Here is a 22,887-nt window from a genome sequence, read left to right on the forward strand (position 1 = left end):
ATGGATCAGAGTTCTGCACGGCTGATTGAGTGTTTAAGACCTATATATAAGATAACGCATGTACCATGCAACTCCTACAATTGTATCAAATTAAACACCCTTAATTCTCTACCTAAATATCTCCCCTTATATTCTCTAACAAACATAGATTTGTTGAGCTACATAAAGTGGATATTACCATTATATGCTACATCCTATTTAATTGTTTCACTTGCAAAACACAAGTCATACGTTAAAAACCTACCTCCTGGACCCTCCCCTTTGCCTATTATTGGCAATCTCTTGAACCTTTTACCTCACATCACCAAACCTCACAAGTACTTTGATGAACTTGCTAAGACTCATGGCCCCATCATGAGCCTTCAGCTTGGTTCCACGACCGCCATTGTCGTATCAAATGCCATGCTTGCCAAACAAGTCCTCCTTAATAGCCATGACACCCTATATGACCTTGATGCTTTTCGAGCTAGCGATCATGATAAGTTCTCCATTGGACCACTATCAGCCTCTTCTCCCATGTGGAGAATTCTTAGAAAAATCTACAACAACCGACTATTGAGTGAAAAGATGCTCGAATCAATGAAGTCTCATAGGTACCGAAAGTTGGAGGACTTGCTATGTTATATGAAAGAATGCTCGCAAGCCAACATTGTTGTCGATGTTGGACAAACGATTTATGATGCTTCTTTCGATATTATATCTAGCACTATTTTCTCTATGGATTCGAGTAGTGATTCAAGGATAAAAGAGATTAAGGATTTGATGGAATGTATCATAAATGAGATTGGGAGACCTAACATAGTAGAATGTTATCCCATTCTTAAATTGATCGATCCACAACGCATTAGACACCGGCTAACAAGTTATTGTGTTAGATTGTTTAAGTTATTTGATGAAATTTTAGCATTGAGACTAAAGTCCAAGAATGATCAAATGCACATTTCAAATTCGTACCACGATGATCTATTGGACGTGATGTTAGATGTTATGGAAGAACAAAGGGACGAAATCAATCAAGATCATCTTTACCATCTGCTGTTGGTAAGTGCACTTGTATACAAAGTATATACTACTCCGTACATTTTAATTGTCAATATGTTAGTCCCATATGGAATCAATCACATAAAATAAGAAAAGAAATATATTTGGAATCTAACATTAAAGTACAACATAATTCATAATTAATTTACCTTATTTAACTTTTTTGATTTTTTATTAGGAAAGCACAAGTCATAATTGTACAATTTAAGGTAAAGATTTCCTTACTTAGAGTCATGTCATCAATCCACAATCAATTAATTCCTATAAAAATCAAGTTATAAATGAAATATATTCAATATGGTAGATCTTTTTGAAACGCCCAATATAGTATGTGGGACTAACATTATGAAACAAATGGATTAATTAATACTTAATAATTAATAAGCAATAATTAATAACTAATAAGTAATAATAATTCATAATTAATAAGCAATAATTAATAACTAATAACTAATAATTAATAATTAATAATTAATAATTAATAATTAATAATTAATAATTAATAATTAATAATTAATAATTAATAATTAATAATTAATAATTAATAATTAATAATTAATAATTAATAATTAATAATTAATAATTAATAATTAATAATTAATAATTAATAATTAATAATTAATAATTAATAATTAATAATTAATAATTAATAATTAATAATTAATAATTAATAATTAATAATTAATAATTAATAATTAATAATTAATAATTAATAATTAATAATTAATAATTAATAATTAATAATTAATAATTAATAATTAATAATTAATAATTAATAATTAATAATTAATAATTAATAATTAATAATTAATAATTAATAATTAATAATTAATAATTAATAATTAATAATTAATAATTAATAATTAATAATTAATAATTAATAATTAATAATTAATAATTAATAATTAATAATTAATAATTAATAATTAATAATTAATAATTAATAATTAATAATTAATAATTAATAATTAATAATTAATAATTAATAATTAATAATTAATAATTAATAATTAATAATTAATAATTAATAATTAATAATTAATAATTAATATTAATTATTAATTATTAATTATTAATTATTAATTATTAATTATTAATTATTAATTATTAATTATTAATTATTAATTATTAATTATTAATTATTAATTATTAATTATTAATTATTAATTATTAATTATTAATTATTAATTATTAATTATTAATTATTAATTATTAATTATTAATTATTAATTATTAATTATTAATTATTAATTATTAATTATTAATTATTAATTATTAATTATTAATTATTAATTATTAATTATTAATTATTAATTATTAATTATTAATTATTAATTATTAATTATTAATTATTAATTAATAATTATTAATTAATAATTAATAATTAATAATTAATAATTAATAATTAATAATTAATAATTAATAATTAATAATTAATAATTAATAATTAATAATTAATAATTAATAATTAATAATTAATAATTAATAATTAATAATTAATAATTAATCCCTCCTTCCCTTTTGATAGTCCCTTATGGACAAATTTTAGTCCCAAAATATTCACCCCATTTGTTTTTTTCCAAAAACCATTAATATTAATTTTTTTACCAAAATTCCCTCCAATTTGCAACAATACTTGTGCAAATTTAAATTTCCCATGTAAATTTTGTTTCCCAATGTACTTTAAATACTTTCTCTCTCTACTTTTTCGCATACCCAATGTCAATTTACTTTTTCAATGTAATTTAAGTATGGTTATTTTAGATTTTAACACCTGCTAAAAACCCGAAAATGGTTTTTAACACCTCCAAAAAAAAAAAATTGATTTTAACACCACCCAAATTTCAAAAAATTGGGTATTACCACCACGTAACTGATTCCGTTTACAAATCCGTTAAGTAGGGCCATATAGACACGTGTCGCTTTGTTATTGGCCAAAAAAATTAAAAAAACTAAAAAATTAAAAAAACAAAAAATAAAAAATAAAAATTTTAAAAAAAATTTAAAAAAAATTTAAAAAAAATAAAAAAACCTAAAACTACCCCAGCCACCCCAGCCCCACCCACCGCGCCACCACCGGCTTCCCCAAACCCACCCCCTGCCGGCGTCCGGCGTCCCAGAGAATCGCCCGGCGCCGGCGACCCCACCCCCACCACCCTTTCCTCCACATATGCATCCCACCCCTTCCCTTTCCCCATTTTCATTTCCCGACCACCACCCCGAAACCACCCTAAACGCCCCCTCCCCCGGAAAACGCCCCTCCTCCCCTTCCTCCTCCCCCGGAAACGCCCTCCCTCTCCTTTCCCCCTCCCTTAATCGATTCCCTACCACCCCAAACGAAACCCTAAAACCCGTTTAGGGTGGTTTCGGGGTTGTGGGTCGGGAACGAAAATGGGGAAAGGGAAGGGGTGGGGTGCGTAGGTGGAGGAAAGGGTAGTTGGGGTGGGGTCACCGGCGCCGGGCGATTCACTGGGACGCCGGACACTGGAAGGGGGTGGGTTTGGGGACGCCGGTGGTGGCGGGGTGGGTGGGGCTGGGGTAGTTTTAGGTTTTCAATTTATTTTTTTTAAACAAATAAAATAGTGACACGTGTCACTGTGGACCACATTTAACTGAATTTTTTAACGGAAACCGTTAAGTGGTGGTAATACCAAATTTTTGAAAATTTGTATGGTGTTAATACCCCCTTTTTTTTTTTGAGGTGTTAAAAACCATTTTCGTGTTTTTAGCAGGTGTTAAAATCTAAAAAAACCTTTAAGTATTCTTATTTGTGTTTATTAATTTCTATGAAAAATGCCCATAAGGGACTATCAAAAGGGGACGGAGGGAGTAATAATTAATAATTAATAATTAATCCCTCCAATTTGTGTTTATTAATTCCCTCCTTCTCCTTTAGATAGTCCCTTTTGGTCAAATTTTAGTCGCAAAATGTTCATCCCATTTACATTAAATACCCTCCAATTTGCAATACTTTTGTGCAAAATTAGCTTCTCCCATGTAAATTTTGCTTTTTTCATGTACTTTTATTACTTAATCTCTCAACTTTTTTTTTGCAAATTTCACGTAAATTTACCTTTTCAATGTACTTTTATTAGCTTCCCCATAGTCTTATATATACTTCATTCACATTTTAGTTTCTTAATACTGATGAAAAATACTCAAAAGGGTCGTTATTTTAGGGACGAAGGGAGTAAATTAAAATAATTAATTATTATTACTATTTTTAAAATTGGGTAATGCTATATATATCCCTTAAGGATATAAATGAAAATTAAATTTCTTTTCCTTATTTGGTATTAGTTTAGGAATGCATGACAAAAACACGCGTAAATCAATGTAATCATCTATCAATCAATAACTATAAACTAAAAGACACATCAGTAATGACACGTGTCATCTCCTAGTGTGTCCTTAGGTTTTTTTTTTTTTTGTTAAGGAAATTTAATTATAGTATAATATCTTATACAAAAATAATTTCTTATATAAGTTAACAAAGATAATTACTTTAAATAAAAAGATTTGATATATCTTTCCACACAAACATTTATGACTATAGTAGAAAATATTAACATTTGTGATATATTTTAATCTACTTCAACGAAGTATTCATATTTTTTCCTAATAAAAATAGTTGTCATTTATTGATTAGAATTCACATCAAAGTAGTGTGTATATTTATTAATTTTTTTTTTATATTTTTAAATTTTTTGTAAAATAACCAATTATATTTAAAAGTTGATACGGAGTATTATTTTTTAAAAATTACTGTGCGTGGCGTGGGACCTGCTGCTTTCCTCTTTTAGATTCTTATTATTCATATCCCTTAGGGCTATGTATAACATTTTCCTTTATTATTTTATTGATGGAATATAAAAGTTGTGTGTATTAAACAAATTAAAAAAAAATATATCAATGCCCTTAAAGGTGATTTTGTAAAAAACAAACAACAACTATATTTATCAAAAATAATTATTTATTAATAGAAAACATTCAAACAACTAATATAAAAATCCAATAAAAACAGCTGGTTAGACCGGCCAAGAGAAATAGCCAACAACCAAAGATGAATCTAGGACGATTTCATAGGGTGGGTTGACTGGTGGTACCTATAAGTTTTTGTTTCAATAAAAAGAAAAGACAAAATAATGTTGCTAGTAAGAATTGAATACGGTATCAATACTAGATTCATTTGAGAGTTTAGGCTATATGGCAAAAACCAACTTAGCCAACACAACTTAATGGTATATATAGCAGCAATATTCTATTTGTATTAAAGAAATTTCTGTTCATGGGGCGGGCAATGGCCTGGGTAGGCCCGCGCCCTAGATCCGTCTGTGCCAATAATCAGTAGCTAGTCAATTGTCAAACAAGGCCTTAAACTGTCATCAGTTTTGTTTTGCTTGACATATTTCTGTATTGCGTTTATCATCTTACTAGTTTAACAGCATTGAACTCTAATGATCAATAAATAATAATTAATAAAGATTAATATTATGAATATATAAATTGATATTATCATAAATATACATTGAGACGATTATAAGAAAATAACACATAACTAGCTATATATACGAAGTACTTCCTCTATTTTTTTAGATGCATCACTTTCTATAAATAGAATTGAAGTTTTAGTTTAGATGCATCAGTTTTCTCTTAATAAATTCTCTTTATCTTTCTCATATCACATGGACCCCCTTTTTATTCTCTCTTTAATCCAAAAATTGTGTAGGATTCCATATTTTCAAAAATGATGTATCTTAAAAAAACAGAGGAATTATTATAATTACAAATCACAAATTAAGCCAAACTAGGGTTTGTAAATAGTGTCAAAAATTAAAGCTCATATCAACTACAAAAACATAGGAAGTAATTGGATAAATGGTCAATATATTTAAAGTAATATAGAGTACAATTTTATATATCATGCATGTAATAATTAATATGTATCTCACATATTATATTGAAACTTTGTTTATTTCTTGATATAAACTTTAGGATCTTCTTGGTTCTGGAATGGACACCACTTCAAAAACAGTGGAGTGGGCAATGACAGAGTTACTTAGAAATCCTATGGCTCTAAGCAAGTTGCAAGAAGAATTAGATGGATTGATGCTAAAATGCAATATGGAATATATATTGGAATCGCATATCTTTGAACTTCCATACCTACAAGCATTAGTTAAAGAAACCCTTAGACTTCATCCAGCAGCTCCATTGTTACTCCCTCGCAAAGCAGAAAAGGATGTAGAATTTGACGGCTTTCAAATCCCTAAGGATACAATGCTTATAGTTAATGCATGGACTATTAATCGCGATCCACATACTTGGTCTAACCCGAATTCATTCATTCCAGAGAGATTCTTGGGGTCGGAGATTGAGGTTAAGAGCCAATTTAGCCAACTCTTTACATTTGGTGGAGGAAAGAAAATTTGCCCGGGGATGCCCTTGGCCATTCGCATGATTTCTTTGGTATTGGGTAATTTGATTCACTCGTTTAATTGGAAATTTGAAGATTTTCAGGAGTTGCAACGGGTTTTAGACATGGATGATCTATGTGGAATTACAATAAAGAAGACCAAATCACTACGTGCTATTCCAATTAATCGTTCGTGATAATTTATGTTGAAGCTACAATTTTTATTTTTTAATTTTTATATATTTTTTTTTTAAATATGAAGCTAAGATTTATGATGCACGTACTAATTAATCCAAAATTAGTTTTTATGAATGTCAATTTCACAACTTCCTCGTTTCCTTATAAGTTATAACAGTACACATTAAATACTTGCATATTTTTTTAATAGAAAAATATTTCAGTAATTAAAAGTCATACAACATCTGATCTTTAATAGATATTCGACATTAACAAATACATAAGATATTGAATCAAATAAAATTTTCCTTCATAAAAACTACGATTGTCGAGTAGCTCTTGCACCGTGGAACATCTCCCGCTTATATCGCTGGAAAATACCCTACAACTTTGTTGGAGAGACAATCTAAGCTGTCAGGATGTTTTCCTTCTGATTCATCTATCTGTATTCGAAACTTGATAACTTTTTCACCAACAAAATAATCTTACGACAATCCATTAGATCTAATATCATGGATTCAAAACTAAGAAGTTTCTCCTCGAAAAGAGGATATAAACCATGTCTTTCAAAGGAGGTCGAAAAACCCTTGTCTTTTGAAGGAGCTTGAAAACTCTTTCTTTCGAGGGAGAACAATTCCTTCCAAAAGGAGGAAGCACTATTATAAACCAAAAAAAAAAAAAAAACTTTAAAGAAACAAGGATTGAGGCTTTCCACCGATTAAAACCGATGAAAACCCCTTCAAAATTCAACAATGGAGGCTAGGGTTTTGGAGAGAGGAAGGAGGAGAGGAGATATTTTTTTTTTTGGAAAATTTGTAAATATTAAGTCAACCTTTTGGCCATCCGCTTTTATTATGTCAACCTTTTAATTATTTATGAACACGTCAACCTTGTAATAGCATTAATTTTTATTACGTTTTTTTACCGGTGACCGGATAAATCCTTAAAATTTTCAAAAAATTTAAAATGAAAAATTGAGTTGGCATTTTAAGTTGTTTTTAACCCCCAAAAAAAATGAGTTGGTTGTTAATCATGCAACTAATTAACAATTTACTCCTAAAATTCACGATCTCCCTCCTATTCTCCACTCTTCCTTTCATCTCCATACTCCAACTCTATTAAAATTTGCACATACTCCATTATTCCTTCCTCTTCCTCTCAAACCCAAGACCCACCCTCACCGCTTCTCACTTGCTTTCACGCATTCTCACACCAGCAAACCCAACAAGCGGTGCCGAAAAACCACCTCTGTGACTCCCTGCCACCAAACAAACACCCCACCATAACCAATCCACCTCTTTTCCCATCATCGTCCTCTTCGAATCACACTCCAGTATTCTCAATTAAATTATGGCCTGTTTGGTATTGTGGATTTCATTTTAAATGATGGAATTGGGCCAAATATGTTGTTTGGCTATACTAAGAATTTGGATTTGTAATTGGGCCAAATCCAAGGTATGTAAGAAATATGGCCATTTTTAGGAATTTGAAATCCATTATCAAATCATGTAATTTCAAATCCAATTTATTTCCCATCTTACTCTTTCTCTCTCCACTAATTTTTTGAGAAATTTTTTCCCTAAATCCTTGCTCTCTCTCCTACCTCTCTCTCCTGTGCCGCCATTAGAGAAGCTGAGGTCAAGCTTTTTCTCTATCTCCAATCTCTTTCCTCAGGTATGCTCTATCTCTCTCCGTTTTGTTGCCATTTGTAATTGTTGTTTATTAGCTAGTTGTAATTCTTAACCCTAATTTCTTTAATTTGATGAGATTTGTCAATTTAATCAACCCTAATTTTTGCAATTTGATGAGAAATAGCACTGATGGCTGCGATTGTATTATTTTTATTATCTTTGATTGTTGCTAACAATTTTACAACAGCTTAGTATGAATTAATTTGCATGATTTTTTTTTCGTGATTTGTGTTGATAGTTTGATTAAATAGGAGCTGCCTTTCAGTTTGATTTTTTTTCGCTCTTTTTTTGTTCATTTTTACTATAAATTTAATTGATTTGTGTGGTAAAACGCTAGTATTTCAGTGCACACTAGGTGTTCGATGAAATGTTAAAGTGAGAAATTGTTTACAAAATAGTATCTTTGCTCTCTGAATGTTGGAAATTTGAGTGTTCTTATTTGAAATGCTATGATCAATTGATTTTCATGTTGTTCTATTGGAGAGCTTGAGTAGAGTAGCTTGGCCAAGATTACTGCCGGAGGGGTATAATAATGGAGTGTATGGCTTAGGCAGTAGTAATACTGGAGTTATTTTGTCAAACTTGTTTCATGAAACTCATGGAGGAGTATGTGCTTCATTGCATAAATCAGTTTATGAAATCAGTTTCAATTAATTTACTATTTTAGAAATTAATATTGATTACAGCATGATAATATGTACGTTATTGGCAATTATTATTAGTAAGTGACTTACATGTAGAAGACACTAGCTAGAATAATTATTACTTGCATTGAGTTTGTTTCTTAGAGAATTCGCCTACTAACCTGTGTACAAGTATATATATGCAAAGTTTGAGTTTGGGTATTTTTTATTCTTCCAGCTCATAATTAAAAAGATGTCAGAGGAAGTCTGTACTCGAGAGTCACTAAAACGTGTAAGGGATGATGACGAAGATATGGAGTTTATTGTCGTAGTTATAGGTTTCATTATGATAGTAGTAGGTGCATGTTATGGTCAAAAGTATAGGCTTAAAGAGGTAACATGGAATGAGCATGAGTGTGCCTTAACTAGAGCTACTTGGATGAACACTTTAAAAAATGATAGGATTTGTCGAGAGCAATTAAGGCTTGACATAAGTTGTTTTAATAAATTATGTCATATTTTGCAAGCTAAGGGAGGTTTAAAGACAACAAGAAATGTCACGGTAAAAGAGATCGTTGCATTGTTTCTTCATATTCTTGCCCAAGATTTAAAAAATAGAACAATTCAAGCTATCTTTGCCCGTTCTGGAGAGACTGTGAGTCATCAATTCCATATAGTCCTCCAATCTATTTTGAAGATTGGAAAGTATTACATCAAGCAAGTTGACCAAATCACTAGTTTTGCCGAAGATAACAAGTGGAAATGGTTTGAGGTAAAATCAATATGACCTATAGCTTTAACGATATAAATTTCTTTTTATTAGCCGAAGTTATGTATTGTGAAATATAATGCTAGGGTGTTGTTGGAGCTCTTGATGGAACACACATTAAGATGACCGTCCCTATTGAGGATCGTCCTCGCTATCGAGATAGGAAAGGTGACCTTAGTACTAATGTCTTAGCGGCTTGTGATTCAAATCTTCATTTCACATATGTCTTACCCGATTGGGAAGGGTCCGCATTAGATCCTCGTGTGCTTCGTGATGCGTTAAGGAGGCCTAATGGGCTTAAAATACCAAGAAGTGAGAGTTTAGATTTTTTTTCTCATAACTTAGTTATTTTATATTGAATCTTATATGATTAATATAATATTTGATAATGCAGACACATACTTTCTTGTGGATTTGGGCTTTTCAAACTGTGAGGGATTTTTAGCTCCTTACAAATGGAAGAAACGACTCTTATGCAAGAGGTAGAACATGATTTGTTAAATATGGAAGTAATCGATGTAGAAGAAGAAGAAGAAGAAGAAGAAGAAGAAGAAGAAGAAGAAGAAGAAGAAGAAGAGGAGCTATTTTATGAAAATAGTAAATCCATTGTTGCGGTTTGGTTTGATTAAAACTCTCTTCTTTCACTCTGTTTTTTAAAAACCTATTTTATGAAATTAGTAAATCCAATTTAGTTTGGTCCATGACAAGGGTCCAATAAAAGTTTAGTTGGATCAGGATCGAAAAGAGCTTTCCAAAGATATATTATATGCCCAATTCTAATGAATAATGAGGAAGTTATGGCCAAATTACTGAACTGAGCCCGGTTTGATCCTTATTTGCGGCCCAATGATCTAGAGGAGGGCCTATTACGCTTTATCATTCCTAATGCAATTAGGATTGATTATAGTCTTCTAGAATATTCTAGAAAGTTCTTTTGAATCCTAATGTGATTAGCATTGATAATTGAGTTTTATGAGTTTTATTTAGAATAAAAGAAGTGTTTTAAATGAAATTACAATTTTACCCCTCGTACGCTTAATTTTATCAAAAAGATATGAAAATGTGTGGAAAACAACCTGCAGCGCCGCACCACAGGCTGTCGCCTGGAGACAAGCCTGTCAAGCCCGTCGCGCGGTGATAGAGGCTATTGCGGCGCCAGCGTCGTGTTTTATTCTTCTTGAAACTCCGATTCTTTTTTATCATATTCTGACTTATTTTCATTATAAATAGCATCCTTAAACCTCCGTTTTTAATGATCAACTCTCATCAAGAATTCTCTAATTCTTCTCTCTCTCTAAGCTAAAGCTTATTCTATCTCTCTCTCTTTCTAAACCAACCCTTTTTACAAACAAAATTCCGCATTCACAAGATCTAGACACACCTAGCCAAGTTCGAAGTTGCCTTCGCCCTAGACGTGAAAGGTTTGATATTTCTGAGGGTTTGGTCCCAAATCTTTATTTCAATTATTTAATTAATTGTTTGATTTTATATTTTCCTTGAAGTTACTAACGTGCGTATTTTGTTATTAGAAAGAGATACGAGGCATCCAAGTAAGTGATTTAATTGTTTAATTGATATTTTGATATAGAAATCATGTTTAGGTTGTTATCTTGATTCCTAGTATCATGTTAGGATGCTTTTCCTAGTATCATGTTAGGATGCTTTTCTTAGTATGATGTTTAGGATAAAGAATAAGTTCCTTAAATCAAGTATGATTTCTATGATGCTTCCTATTTTCTTTCCTAATAGCATGTTAGTATCATGTTAGGGTTAAAGCTTTGATTTTTATTGTTTAGTGACATGATAGGGTTTGTTATTAATCTTGTTAGTATCATGCCTAGGATCTTGCTAAAATTATTATGCTTTAACATGATTATGATTATTCATTATTAGTTTTATTATGTTGCTTGATTATATTTATTATTATTGCTTGATCACACCTTTTATGCATGTTTAAAGGGAATTTGAACTTGTACTCAAGCTTAATAAGATAATTAATAATCTTGTTTAGGGTTAATTTGATTATAATTCAAGTGATTGCCAATAATAGATTTATTTGTGCATTAATATTCAACCAACATAGATTAAACATGTTAAGGGTAAACATATTGATTGCATGTTAGTCAGGAAGCGCACATGAATACAAGAAGAATAAAGTAGAGGCCTATTATTAGGGCAGGTTCAATCTCTTTTAGGTTGGATTTGTACTTTCATCCCCGAACTTCCAATCATGGTTCCAGACCTATTGGAGTTGATGATCTCCTTGATCGTTAAGGTGTGTAACCTTCACCCTATGAACGGTTTATAAGTTCCTAAAACTTGTTGGCGACTCTTTTGCTCTAGCTTCCTTCCCTTTGGATGCCACCGTACTTTAGTGTATAATCACAGTGGGGTTCAAGTTTGGGGTAATGCTTGAAATATTCCCTACAGTTTCTAGCGACTCCACTAAGGAGGAAATCTATTTTAATTCCTAAAATTTATTTCAACAATGATTTAGAATGAGAGGATGAGACTCGAAAAGTTCTAAGTACTTCATGTGCGTAATTTTGATTAACATTATTGTCATGTGCATAAAAAAGGTTCTCATTGGAAAGACCATCCGTAATGAGTCAAAAACATAGAATTTTTACACATAGGAAATTTGAGGAATATTTTTCACAACTAGAATCGAAATAATGCTGCGAAAAACTGGAAAATTTAAGAATACAGAAAGCTGTTGAGGCATGTTGGAACTGGCGTCTAGAAAACAGAGCCTGTTGCCAAAGATATGGCTCTGTCCTGAGCGAAAATCTTGTCGCCATGCGACAGGGCTATATCGCGGCAACAATCCCTTTTGGCTGGCGATGCGTTCTTCCAATACCGAACCAGAATTATGCGTTCTTTTTTCGACTAGTTCTAGCACTGTTGGCTCGATTCTACTTCCTGATTGAGTTTTTCTCACTTTTCTGAAACCCATATGTGTTCTACATATGGACATAACCCTATGGGAATTCATGCTCCATCTACCTGATTGAACGCTCTGAGCAACAAAGGGTACATCCGAGAATGTTGAATTCACCAAACCATGGAAGCGAGTTTAACTCGTGGGGTCCCATCCACTCGCGCCAACCCTTCCAAAGGTAAGGATTCCGCGCGGTGTATCCAAACTCATAACCATGGACCATCTTTGACTAACCCATATCTCGAACTTTAGAGAACTAGAGCCATGGTTAGGTTGCAAACTCATTGCATCATATTGTGCCTACTTCACTATTTGTGCATTATTTGTTGTGCATACTCTACGTGTTTTCCTAACCGTTTGTTTGACTTGTGTTTAAGCCTTAAATAAACTAATTAATGACTAATAGGACTTTGCCTAATTAAGTAATTAATTAATTTGAGTAATTAAAGTTTAATAAATTAATCAGAACTGACCTAGTACGATTTTAGGCCTGTACCGTAGAGTAAAAATACTGAAAGTAGAGCTGTTCATGGACGGGTCAACCCGCTAAACCCGCCCAACTCGGCCCGCAAAATAAGCGGGCTTGGACAACCATTTTGAAAAAAATTGAAAATTTGGGCGGGCTAGGCCCGACCCGTTAATATAAATGGGCGGACACGGACAAGACTATATGTACCGTGGGTAGCCCGCCCGACCCGTTTATTTCAAAAAGTAATAGTTTAATGATTTTTTAGTTAGTTGATTATGTAGTATATTTTAGAAAATAAATACAAAGAGACTATATTGGAATCTAACCTATTATTAGCTACAACTATTTATTTCAAATTTATATTTAATCATTATACTTGTACTAAATAATTTCATTCTTTCCTTTTTTTCACTAACATATGTCATAAGTTATATATGTTTTTTTCTAGTATCATTAGTGATCAAGAAATTTTTAAGATAACTAAATCGAAATAATATTAACATATGTAAATGATAAAAAAAACAATAATTAGTGTTAGATATATGTAAAACAAATATTTTAGGCCCGTGAGCCCGCGGGCAAGCCCGACCCGTTAATAGAGCGGGCTTGGACAATTTATTAAGCCGGCATAAAAGGGCTCTGGTTATCTACAATTAACCCGTTGGACAAAAAATGAAGTATAGGCCCGGCCCGTTTCCCGTCCAAGCCCGCAAACGATCACCTCTAATTGAAAGCAGTCCCAGATTAATGCTCCAGTAATAGCGCAGTAATTTGGGCTGTAGCGCCAAACGCTGCTGTGCAACACCGAGCGACAACCATGTCATCTGGCGCTGCACTGCAGTGTGCGACGACAGTCCTGTTGCTTTGGCGACAGTCCTGTTGCTTTGGCGACAGTCCTGTTGCTTTGGCGACAGTTTAGGATTTTGCTCGAGTCATCACGACGAGTCTAATTAAACAGTTTATTAATCAGTTCGATTATTTTGTTAATGACAGCAACCTTGTTCAGTCCTTAATTGAGTCTAAACACTTAGTCCCATGGTATTACATAAGAGTCAAAGCATGTCACTTGCACTCACAAATAAAGCACAAACTAATATGTATGACCATGTCTAGAGAGTCTTGTATGCGCGTGTTTTCCGTCATTTTTTTAGGGGGGTAAGTCGGATATTAATCCTCCAATTAAACAACTTGCTTGAACCTATATACTTGATTCCCAAAAATATACACCCTATTTTTGCTTTTTTTTTTCCTTTTCTTTATAAACCCGTAAAGTCAAAGTTAATTTGAGTCAAATCATTAAAATAAGTAAAATGGTTTAATTCACAGCACGTGGTCAAGAAAGGAAGGGCGTTTAATCAAAGACAACCTTTTCGTTCAAGTACAACTTTTTGATAAACCAATCGGTCGAAAATGGAAAGCCAAGAAGATAACGGCGAGTCAAGAAGAAGTTAACGAGCTCAAGAAGCAAATGGCTGGTGGAACTGAGTTGCTAAAGACCTTAACCCTCCAAATTAATGACACTGTGAAGCAACAACAAATAGAGCTCATGCAAGAGAGCATGAGTAAGATATCTAATGATAACAGGTTCCAGGGCATTAGCTCGCAAGGGGTCTCGGTGGACAAGGAGCTTCTTTTGCATAAGTTCAATGCCAATGACATCCCAAAGTTCAAGGCCACTGATAACCCTTATTTTCATTTAAGAGCCCTTGAAACTATAATGAATGTTAAGGGGATTGATAGAAAAGTATTTCATTCTTTATTTTCCTTATCTCTTGAGACCATTTGCTAACAATAATGGTTCTTTTCCCTTGACAACGAGAAAACCTCTACTTGGGAATCAATTGTAAACGCTTTCATTGATAGGTATAAATGCAATATTCAAGTTGAAACTGATCATAGGGAACTTGAAATACTTAAACAAAAAGAGAATGAAGGTTTCACTTCTTTCTTCAATAAATGGAGAGAAACCTCTGCTAGGATGATTGAAGTACAAACTGAAAAAGAATCTGTTAGGATGTTCATTAAGAACCTCCAAGAAAAGTACTCCAAGCATCTTAAGTACCCAAGATGACGAGCATTACTTAACTAACAATGAAACTGACAAAGAAATTATTAAAGCAATGGAAACACTTGAAAAGAAAACATTAGTAATTGAGGATACTGAAACGATTGATATCTCAAATGATTCAACCATTAAAAGAGAAGTTAAAATCGGATTAACACTTAATAAACAAGAAAGAACCGAATTAATTAATCTACTTAAAGAATTTATCGATGTATTTTCTTGGTCATATGAAGATATGTCAGGCATTAATAGAGAAATAGCTCTACACACTATACCACTAATTCCGGGAATGAAACTTGTAAAACAAAAGCTACGTCGAATGAAACCCGACGTAGCTCTTAAAATAAAAGAAAAAGTTCAAAAGCAAATAACTGCAGGTTTTATTAGGGTATTAAAATACCCCGAATGGGTAGAAAATGTCGTCCCAGTTCAGAAGAAGGATGGAAGGGTGAGAATGTGTGTCGATTATCGAGATTTAAATAAGGCAAGTCCAAAGGACGACTTCCCTTTACCACACATCGATATCTTAGTATTTAATACAGCAAATCATGCGCTTCTCTCACTTATGGATGGATACGCGGGGTACAACCAGATTCTCATGGCAAAAGAAGACATGGAGAAAACAACATTCATAACACCTTGGGGTACTTACTGTTACATGGTAATGCCATTCGGGTTGAAAAACGCGGGTGCTACTTACCAACGAGCAGCGACTACCCTACTCCATGATATGATGCATAAAGAAGTTGAAGTATATGTGGACGATATGATCGTGAAATCAAAAAATCGCCCAGGACATCAGGTAGCCTTAAGAAAATTCTTCAAAAGGCTAAGAAAATACAACATGATCGAGGTTGAATCCATCTAAGTGCGCTTTTGGAGTCACCTCAGGCAAGCTCTTGGGATACGTCATAAGCTCTAGAGGAATAGAGATAGACCCAACCAAGATCAAGGCAATCATGTCAACGCCACCGCCCAAAATCGAAAAACAATTTCGATGATTCATTGGCCGGTTACAATATATAAGTCAGTTCATATCAAAGTTAACAATGATATGTGAACCAATATTCAAGAATCTCAAAAAGAATGTGCCAGTAATATGGGATGACGAGTTTCAAAAAGCCTTTGAAAAGATCAAAGCCTATCTCGCAGATCCTCTCGTATTAGCACCAGCGCTTCTAGGGACCCCTCTTAGGTTGTACTTAACAGTCACCAAGGAGACAATGGGGGCTATGCTTGCATAAGATGTAGAAGGTAAAGAAAATGCAATCTACTATCTAAGGAAGAAAATGCTCGAGTATGAAGTACGCTACACTTCGCTTGAGAAATTGTGCCTCGCATTGGTGTGGGCCACAACCAAGCTAAGACATTACATGCTCGTGGATAAAGTCTTTGTAGTTTCTCGAATGGATCCACTTAAGTATCTGTTCGAAAAGTCTACACTCAATGGGCGCATATTAAGGTGGATAGTCAATTTAGCCCAGTTCGATGTAAGATTCATGCCTCAAAAGGCTATCAAAGGATCTATGGTCTTGGACTTCCTAGCGAATTTCCCAATAGAAGATTCGACGCCAGTACATGACAACGAATTTCCAGACAAAGACTTAATGGTCACAGAAGATGATACTTGGACTTTATACTTCGATGGTGCCTCAAAGCAAAAGGGGTGTGGCGTTGGAGTACTATTAGCATCACCTAAAGAAGAGCATGTTCCAATCTCTATAAAGCTAGATTTCGACGTTAAAAACAACGATGATGAATACGAAGCATGCGTGGTAGGCCTCAAAACAGCTTTGGCATTGGGAGTAAAGAAATTGCGAAATTCGAAGACTCTTCGTTGATCATCAACCAAATTTCCAAAAGATGGAAAGTAAGGAGTGAAAGTCTAGCCCCTTACCAAACCTATCTGGAAACTCTCACCAACCAGTTGGAAAAGGTAGAATACACCTATCTAAGCTACCTAAAGAGGAAAATCAGTTTGTTGAGAAGCTAATAATTAATATGTTTGAATTATACTGAAAATCGGCAGATTAGGGGGGCTATTTATTTACAAAATCGGTGCAGTTTGACTACGGAAAGGATTCGGAGGCAACGCACTGCAACGCCAAACAACAAGCTTGTCGCCTTACGACAGGGTCTGTCGCCTGGCGACAGCAGCAGCACAAAGCGCGTGGCGACAAGCGGCGCTGCAGCGCTTCCTCAACGTGCTATGCAAACCGCGTTTTTTCTGGCTATGACTGGAATTCGTACAGTGACTTTACAATTTCACCCTTTGTTCAATTACCCCACACATATTAATTTAATATATTTTCTTTTCCTTTTGGATTTATTCAAGCTTAATTAAATTTAGTTTTGTTCCGATTTATCTTTCATTCTTTTCTTTTTGGGGAGAAAGTCGGATACCCTCCATTAGTAATAAAATTATGAAAATTTTTGCGCAAAATTAATCACAAATATTTTTTTGCACATACACATATGCAAATAAAAATGAAAAATAAATGCAAAGATAAAACAGTCATAATAGATAAAAGTCTGTATATACAAATATGTCTAATAAATGAGTTAGTCGGCAAAGTCCTACAAAAGTCAAAATAAAACAACACAGGTACAACTACGGTGCTGAAGGACGCAGATGATGAGGAATGTTCATCATATCAAAGAACTGCGCAGATCGAGGAGTATGCTCCGCATCAGCTCCGGTCTCGCCAAGAGTAGGGAAACTCAACTCAGGACCAGTCCACCCAAGGTCGCCTTAATGATGAATCAGCAAAGGTTGAGGCTGCGGAAGCTGCTACGACGACGAGCCGACCTCGTACATCCCACCACCTACAGGAGCCGATGTCGCCTTTCCTTGGCCCATCGGCCTAGTCCGTGCACCCTTAGATGAAGAACCTGAGCCCTCCACTGCCTTAGCAGCATCAGATCGGCCGCCTCGGCCACCAGAAGCAGTGCGGCGACGTCTCGTGCCAGAGCGAGTCGGCTCTCTCCTCGCCTCGGGTCTCATCCGAGTACGTGAAGGGATAGGTTGTCCCTGCAAAAGCAAATTAAGTCAAATACAAAGAAAATAGAAAAATAAACAATGCAAAAGAGGAAAAGCTACCTCCTGAGCAGCGTCGTCACGACGACAAGAAGCCACGTTCCTCATCCTCACTAGCTGGCTCCGAAAGGCGTCTATGCACCTCGCCATCTCCGACACCACCTCGCGCGAGAATTGTCAAGAAACCGAGTCAGTAACGATACAGGACAAATATAAACAAATGACAAGTAAATAACTCACCCGAGTCTGGTGACGAGGAATAGATCGCTCTACGAAGCGCTGATCCTCAAGAGTTGGGGGATCATCTCCTCAATAGGATCGTACATCCCTTGATAGCTGATGGACATCCGGGGAGAAACGAACTCATTAGGCTCAGTCTGGCAAAAAGCAAACCAAAGTGAATAAAATACCACTTGGAGGCTACTTAGCAAAGAAATAAAAGACAAAAATCATACCGCCGCCTCCTCAGACAAAACAGGGGCTGGAGCTAACAACGGCAGCAAGTCCTCCTCGTAGCATCGCCCCGAGCTAGCATAAGTTCGCCAAGGGGTACCAGAAGGCAACCTCTCCGCCAAGTTAAGCAGCATCGCATCATGGAACATGTGGCGTGGAGGAGGAGCAGGGACGACGAAGATCTCTGAAGAGTGCTGAATAGCAACTCTCTCCTAGGTACACCGCCACCTCATATGTCCCCTGAAAGTAGCGACGCTCGGAGGTGTACTGCGCAGCCAGCACGGGAATAACCAGACCGTCCCAAGGCTGGTATAACACCTTAGGATCCTGCAAAATATGTTTGTAAGATGAAGCCCTACCGAAAAACAATATAAAGGATGAAAACTATTCAAAAAGAACATACCAAGAGGATTAACTCTCGGACATGGGCAGTAGCCGCCTGGTCACTAAAATAACCTCCCCAACAAGCGCCAACAGGGAGCTCACGAGGAGATGGTCTCACTGGCGCAAGCGAAGGAAAGTACTCGTAGAACCAAATCTACAAAGATATAAAGATGTCAGTAAATGATAATAAAAGTCTAGAGCTAACCTTTAAAGAGATAAAGTATACCTCTACGACTCTCCAGAAGCTAGAGAGTGAGATGTTTCCTGTGTAAGACCGGTGGCGATAGGAGTCTTGCAATCCCCGCAAGAAGTCAGCGTATGCCAAGCTGGCCCAATCGTAAGTCCCGATAAGCTGAAGATCGCGAAGAGCATGAAGGTAGTAAAGAAGTACCCGACTACCCTTGTCAGGGGAAAAGGTCCCTAACAGCAAAATAAGTGCAAAGATGCGCACCCGCTGCTCTAGGGTGGTCGCATCGTCCTCAAAAGCCATCGCCAAAATCGACCGGCGAATGCACCTGGAGCTAAGTCGTGATGGCTCCACCTCAGCACGGGCCCGAACAGCGATCGGACCCAACTGCTCCTTGACTATCGAAGAGAAAGCACTAATAGAGCTGTCAAACGGCAGCGCAGTCGAGCGAAGTCACGAGATGAGACTGAAGTCGACTGGAGTGACAGTCATTCCACCCCAAGGAAAGTGAAAAGTGTTGGTAGTGTCCTAGAAGAACTCCACCAAAGCATGAACCACGTGGTGGCTCGCGTCGAACGAATACACACTACTAGAAAATAGCTTAATTCCGACAGACTGCTTCCGACGGACCCAATATTCCGTCGGAAAAAGGGATATTTTTGTATCCGACAGAATCGATGAATTAGTCGGAAATTTCCGACGAAATAAATATCCGTCGGAATTTTTGTATTTTCCGTCGGAAATTACCTTTTCCGACGGATTTATAGTCCGTCGTAAGTTTCCGACGGAATATTCCGTCGGAACAAATAAAAAAAAATAAAACACATTTACCTCCTAAAAAAACCCTAAAAGCATCCGCCTCTTTCTATCTTTCCTATTCTCGTTCTCCTATCTCTTCTTCTCCCTCTATGTCCTTCTCTCTGTATCTCCTCTTCTTCTCTCGATCTTCCCTCCTCTCCTCCTCTCTCGTTCGCTTTTTCTCACGTTCTCCTCTCTTTCTCTTTCCTCTCGTTCTCCTCTCTTTCTCTTCTCTACTTTCCCCTCTTTTACCACCACCACAGCAACATAAACACCGAACTCAACAAGTAATCACCGACATTAACAACAACAAAGGTTAGGGGTTATCTTATTTCGTCCATTCTCTCTCTTCTCATGCTGAAATCAAAGGTTTTTAGGTCGAATTCGACCATGAAAACTCTAGATCTAGGGTTTTCATGGTCGAATTTGACCTCTTAAACCCATTTTCGAGTGTGTGGTCGAAATAAGGTATGTGTCTATTTTTTTTTTCAATTTTGATGTTATTTTGTTGTTTTATCGGATTTTTTTACAATTTATGGTGGTTGTGGGTGGTGGCTGTTGGAGATCGTGTTTAGGGGCTTGGGTTGGGATTTTATTTTTTTTTCTTTATTTTTTTTGTTAATTTCTTGGTTGGGATGATTTTCGGTGGTGGCGGTGGTGACTGAGGTGGGTGGTGGGGTGGTAGATCTGGTTAGGTAGGTGGTTGTGGTGGTGGTGGTTGTAGATGGGTAGATCTAGTTAGGTAGGTGGCTGTGGCGATTTAGGTGGGTGGTGGGGTGGTAGATCTAGTTAGGTGGGTGGTGGGGTGGTTGGTGGGTAGGGGTTCTGGTGTGGGCTGGTGATACGATTGGTGGGGTTGGGTGTGGGTATCGTGAAAGTTTGGCTGGTTGTGTGAGGTGGGGGTAGGTGGTGTTGGGTGTGGGTATGGTGAAAGTTTGGTTGGTTGTGTGAGGTGGGGGTAGGTGGTGTTAGGTGGCGGCTTGCGGTGGTACGTGGTGGCGGTGTGCTTTTTTTTTGTTTTTTTAAAGCATTTTCCGACGGAAATTCCGTCGAGAATTTACGACGGAATTCAATTCCGTCGGAATTTTCCGAGGGACTTTGCCGGGCTTGAAAATACTCTCGGCGGACTGAAATCCGTCGGAAAACCCATTTACGACGGAAATTCCGTCGGAAAAACACCCTTTTCCGACAACAACTTTTCCGACAACAGGTTACGACGGAATTCCGTCGGAAATGGGTTTTCCGACGGAAAACAAGGTGTTTCCGACGAAAAATTTCCGTCGCAATGTACCTGTTTTCTAGTAGTGACATGGCCTGAGTAGCCCGGAACAGGGCAGTCAGCCCACAGGACTCCCAAAGCAGTTGCAGCCCCTCATCGCCATAAAAATACTTGTTGTACAGCTTGCCTATGGTCTCGTTCCCCGAACCATGACTGCGCGTCCTACCACAAACAATCCCACGACGCACCCTCTCAAAAATATGGTGCTCGAGGGCAAAGAACAACGTCCGCTCGTCCCACTCATGGCGGAGACCGAGAGAAGTGGATGGATCTGTGTCCTCCTGTACGGGCTCGTGCTCCCGTCGTGTGTCTCGGGACCGAGAAACGGAACCTTGCTGTCTAACCATACTACATTGTGCAAAATTAATAAAAAATTAAGGCTCTATAGTGTCTAAGGTTCGCCTAGCCGCATGATACTGTGTTCGCAAAAAACAGAGTACGTAGTACTGAAAAAGAGCACAATTTCAATTCAAGCATATATGGCATTTTTCAAGCAATCAAACAATTTCTTGCAATATTACGATAATTATTGTGACAAATTGGACAAGAATTGCTAGCAAAAACATCAAGAACAAGCCACATAGTTCTCACGACCTTAAAAGGTTCAACAATGGTGAATTGCTCATTTCTTCACCAAATTGAGTCAAACAAGTCTCAAAATACTCCTAAGGCAATGTACAAACATAATCAAGAAATTTCATGGCATAAAATTTGACAAATAAAGCAAATTGAGCAATATAAGTTTCGAATTTTTAAGAAATTTGTGAATAAACATGTGCAAAATTTAGCAAAAATCGAGTGATTTTGGAAAAAACTTACATAGATCAGCAAACTAGATGAACAAAGCTTCGATTTGTAACAAATTTGAGCGAATTTGGTTGAGAAACGAGCAAGAACGGACGATTTGAAGTTTCGTGGCGAAATTTCGAATGAAAAAAACAACAGCAGTGAAATGAGGAAGAAAGGGGTTTTATTTGGGAAACCTGAGTGCAGCGCCGCACGACAACTTTGTTGCCACACAACAGAGTGCAGCGACAGGCGATAAGAAGAAATTACGGCGACGGCAATTTCTGGCAGACGTTGCAACGGCGACAAAATGTGTGGCCTCTCTGAATGATGATTTCGACCTCGTACAGCAGTTTAGGTTTCTTGGTACGTCATTTAGCCCCTATAAGCAATTGACATGATTTAGTAATCGGCTCGTTTACAATCACATTAAGTGATCGACCTGATAAATGATCGTCTCACTTAGCTTAAAAGGCCTAAACATTGGCTCATCGCAAAAGTACCGACATAATGGTTCATAAACAGCAAAGCACCGACATATTGGTTCACAAACAATAGAAACACCGACATACTGGATCACAAGCAGCAAAAGCGCTGACGCACTGGCATAGCAAAAGCAAATTCAAGCGAACTTTAAAGGATCGAAAAGTGTTGGTCTTCGGTGATATTCTTCAGAATATTATCGCAACAAATGAAGATTGTTTCAAGCGAAGCAGTCTTTGATAGGATTCTCTGGCTTGCAGAAGACTATCACAGTGGAAATTGAAGGCA

General features: G+C 35.8%; 1 protein-coding gene and 1 pseudogene across 1 annotated transcript; both read left to right on the forward strand.

The window, feature by feature from the left end:
• On the forward strand, positions 1–7,056 carry LOC145557651 (cytochrome P450 76AD1 pseudogene; annotated as a pseudogene).
• Positions 7,057–8,317: 1,261 nt separating this feature from the next.
• On the forward strand, positions 8,318–10,203 carry LOC145557652 (uncharacterized). The gene is made up of 3 exons (XM_081618829.1): positions 8,318–9,720; positions 9,804–10,029; positions 10,112–10,203. Exons 1-3 carry the CDS (start codon positions 9,202–9,204, stop codon positions 10,201–10,203), a joined length of 837 nt encoding a protein of 278 aa, XP_081474955.1. The 5' UTR covers positions 8,318–9,201.
• The last annotated feature ends 12,684 nt before the right edge of the window (positions 10,204–22,887 follow it).

This window comes from Chenopodium album, chromosome 9 (assembly GCF_948465745.1).
Source record: "Chenopodium album chromosome 9, dcCheAlbu1.1, whole genome shotgun sequence".
NCBI lineage: Eukaryota > Viridiplantae > Streptophyta > Magnoliopsida > Caryophyllales > Amaranthaceae > Chenopodium > Chenopodium album.

Excerpts from the sequence above, each read along its gene's own strand:
- LOC145557652 (XM_081618829.1), top strand. The coding sequence starts at position 9,202 with ATGTCAGAGGAAGTCTGTACTCGAGAGTCACTAAAACGTGTAAGGGAT. Across the intron at positions 9,721-9,803 it reads ACAAGTGGAAATGGTTTGAG|GGTGTTGTTGGAGCTCTTGA; the intron begins GTAAAATCAATA and ends ATATAATGCTAG. Across the intron at positions 10,030-10,111 it reads TGGGCTTAAAATACCAAGAA|ACACATACTTTCTTGTGGAT; the intron begins GTGAGAGTTTAG and ends TTGATAATGCAG.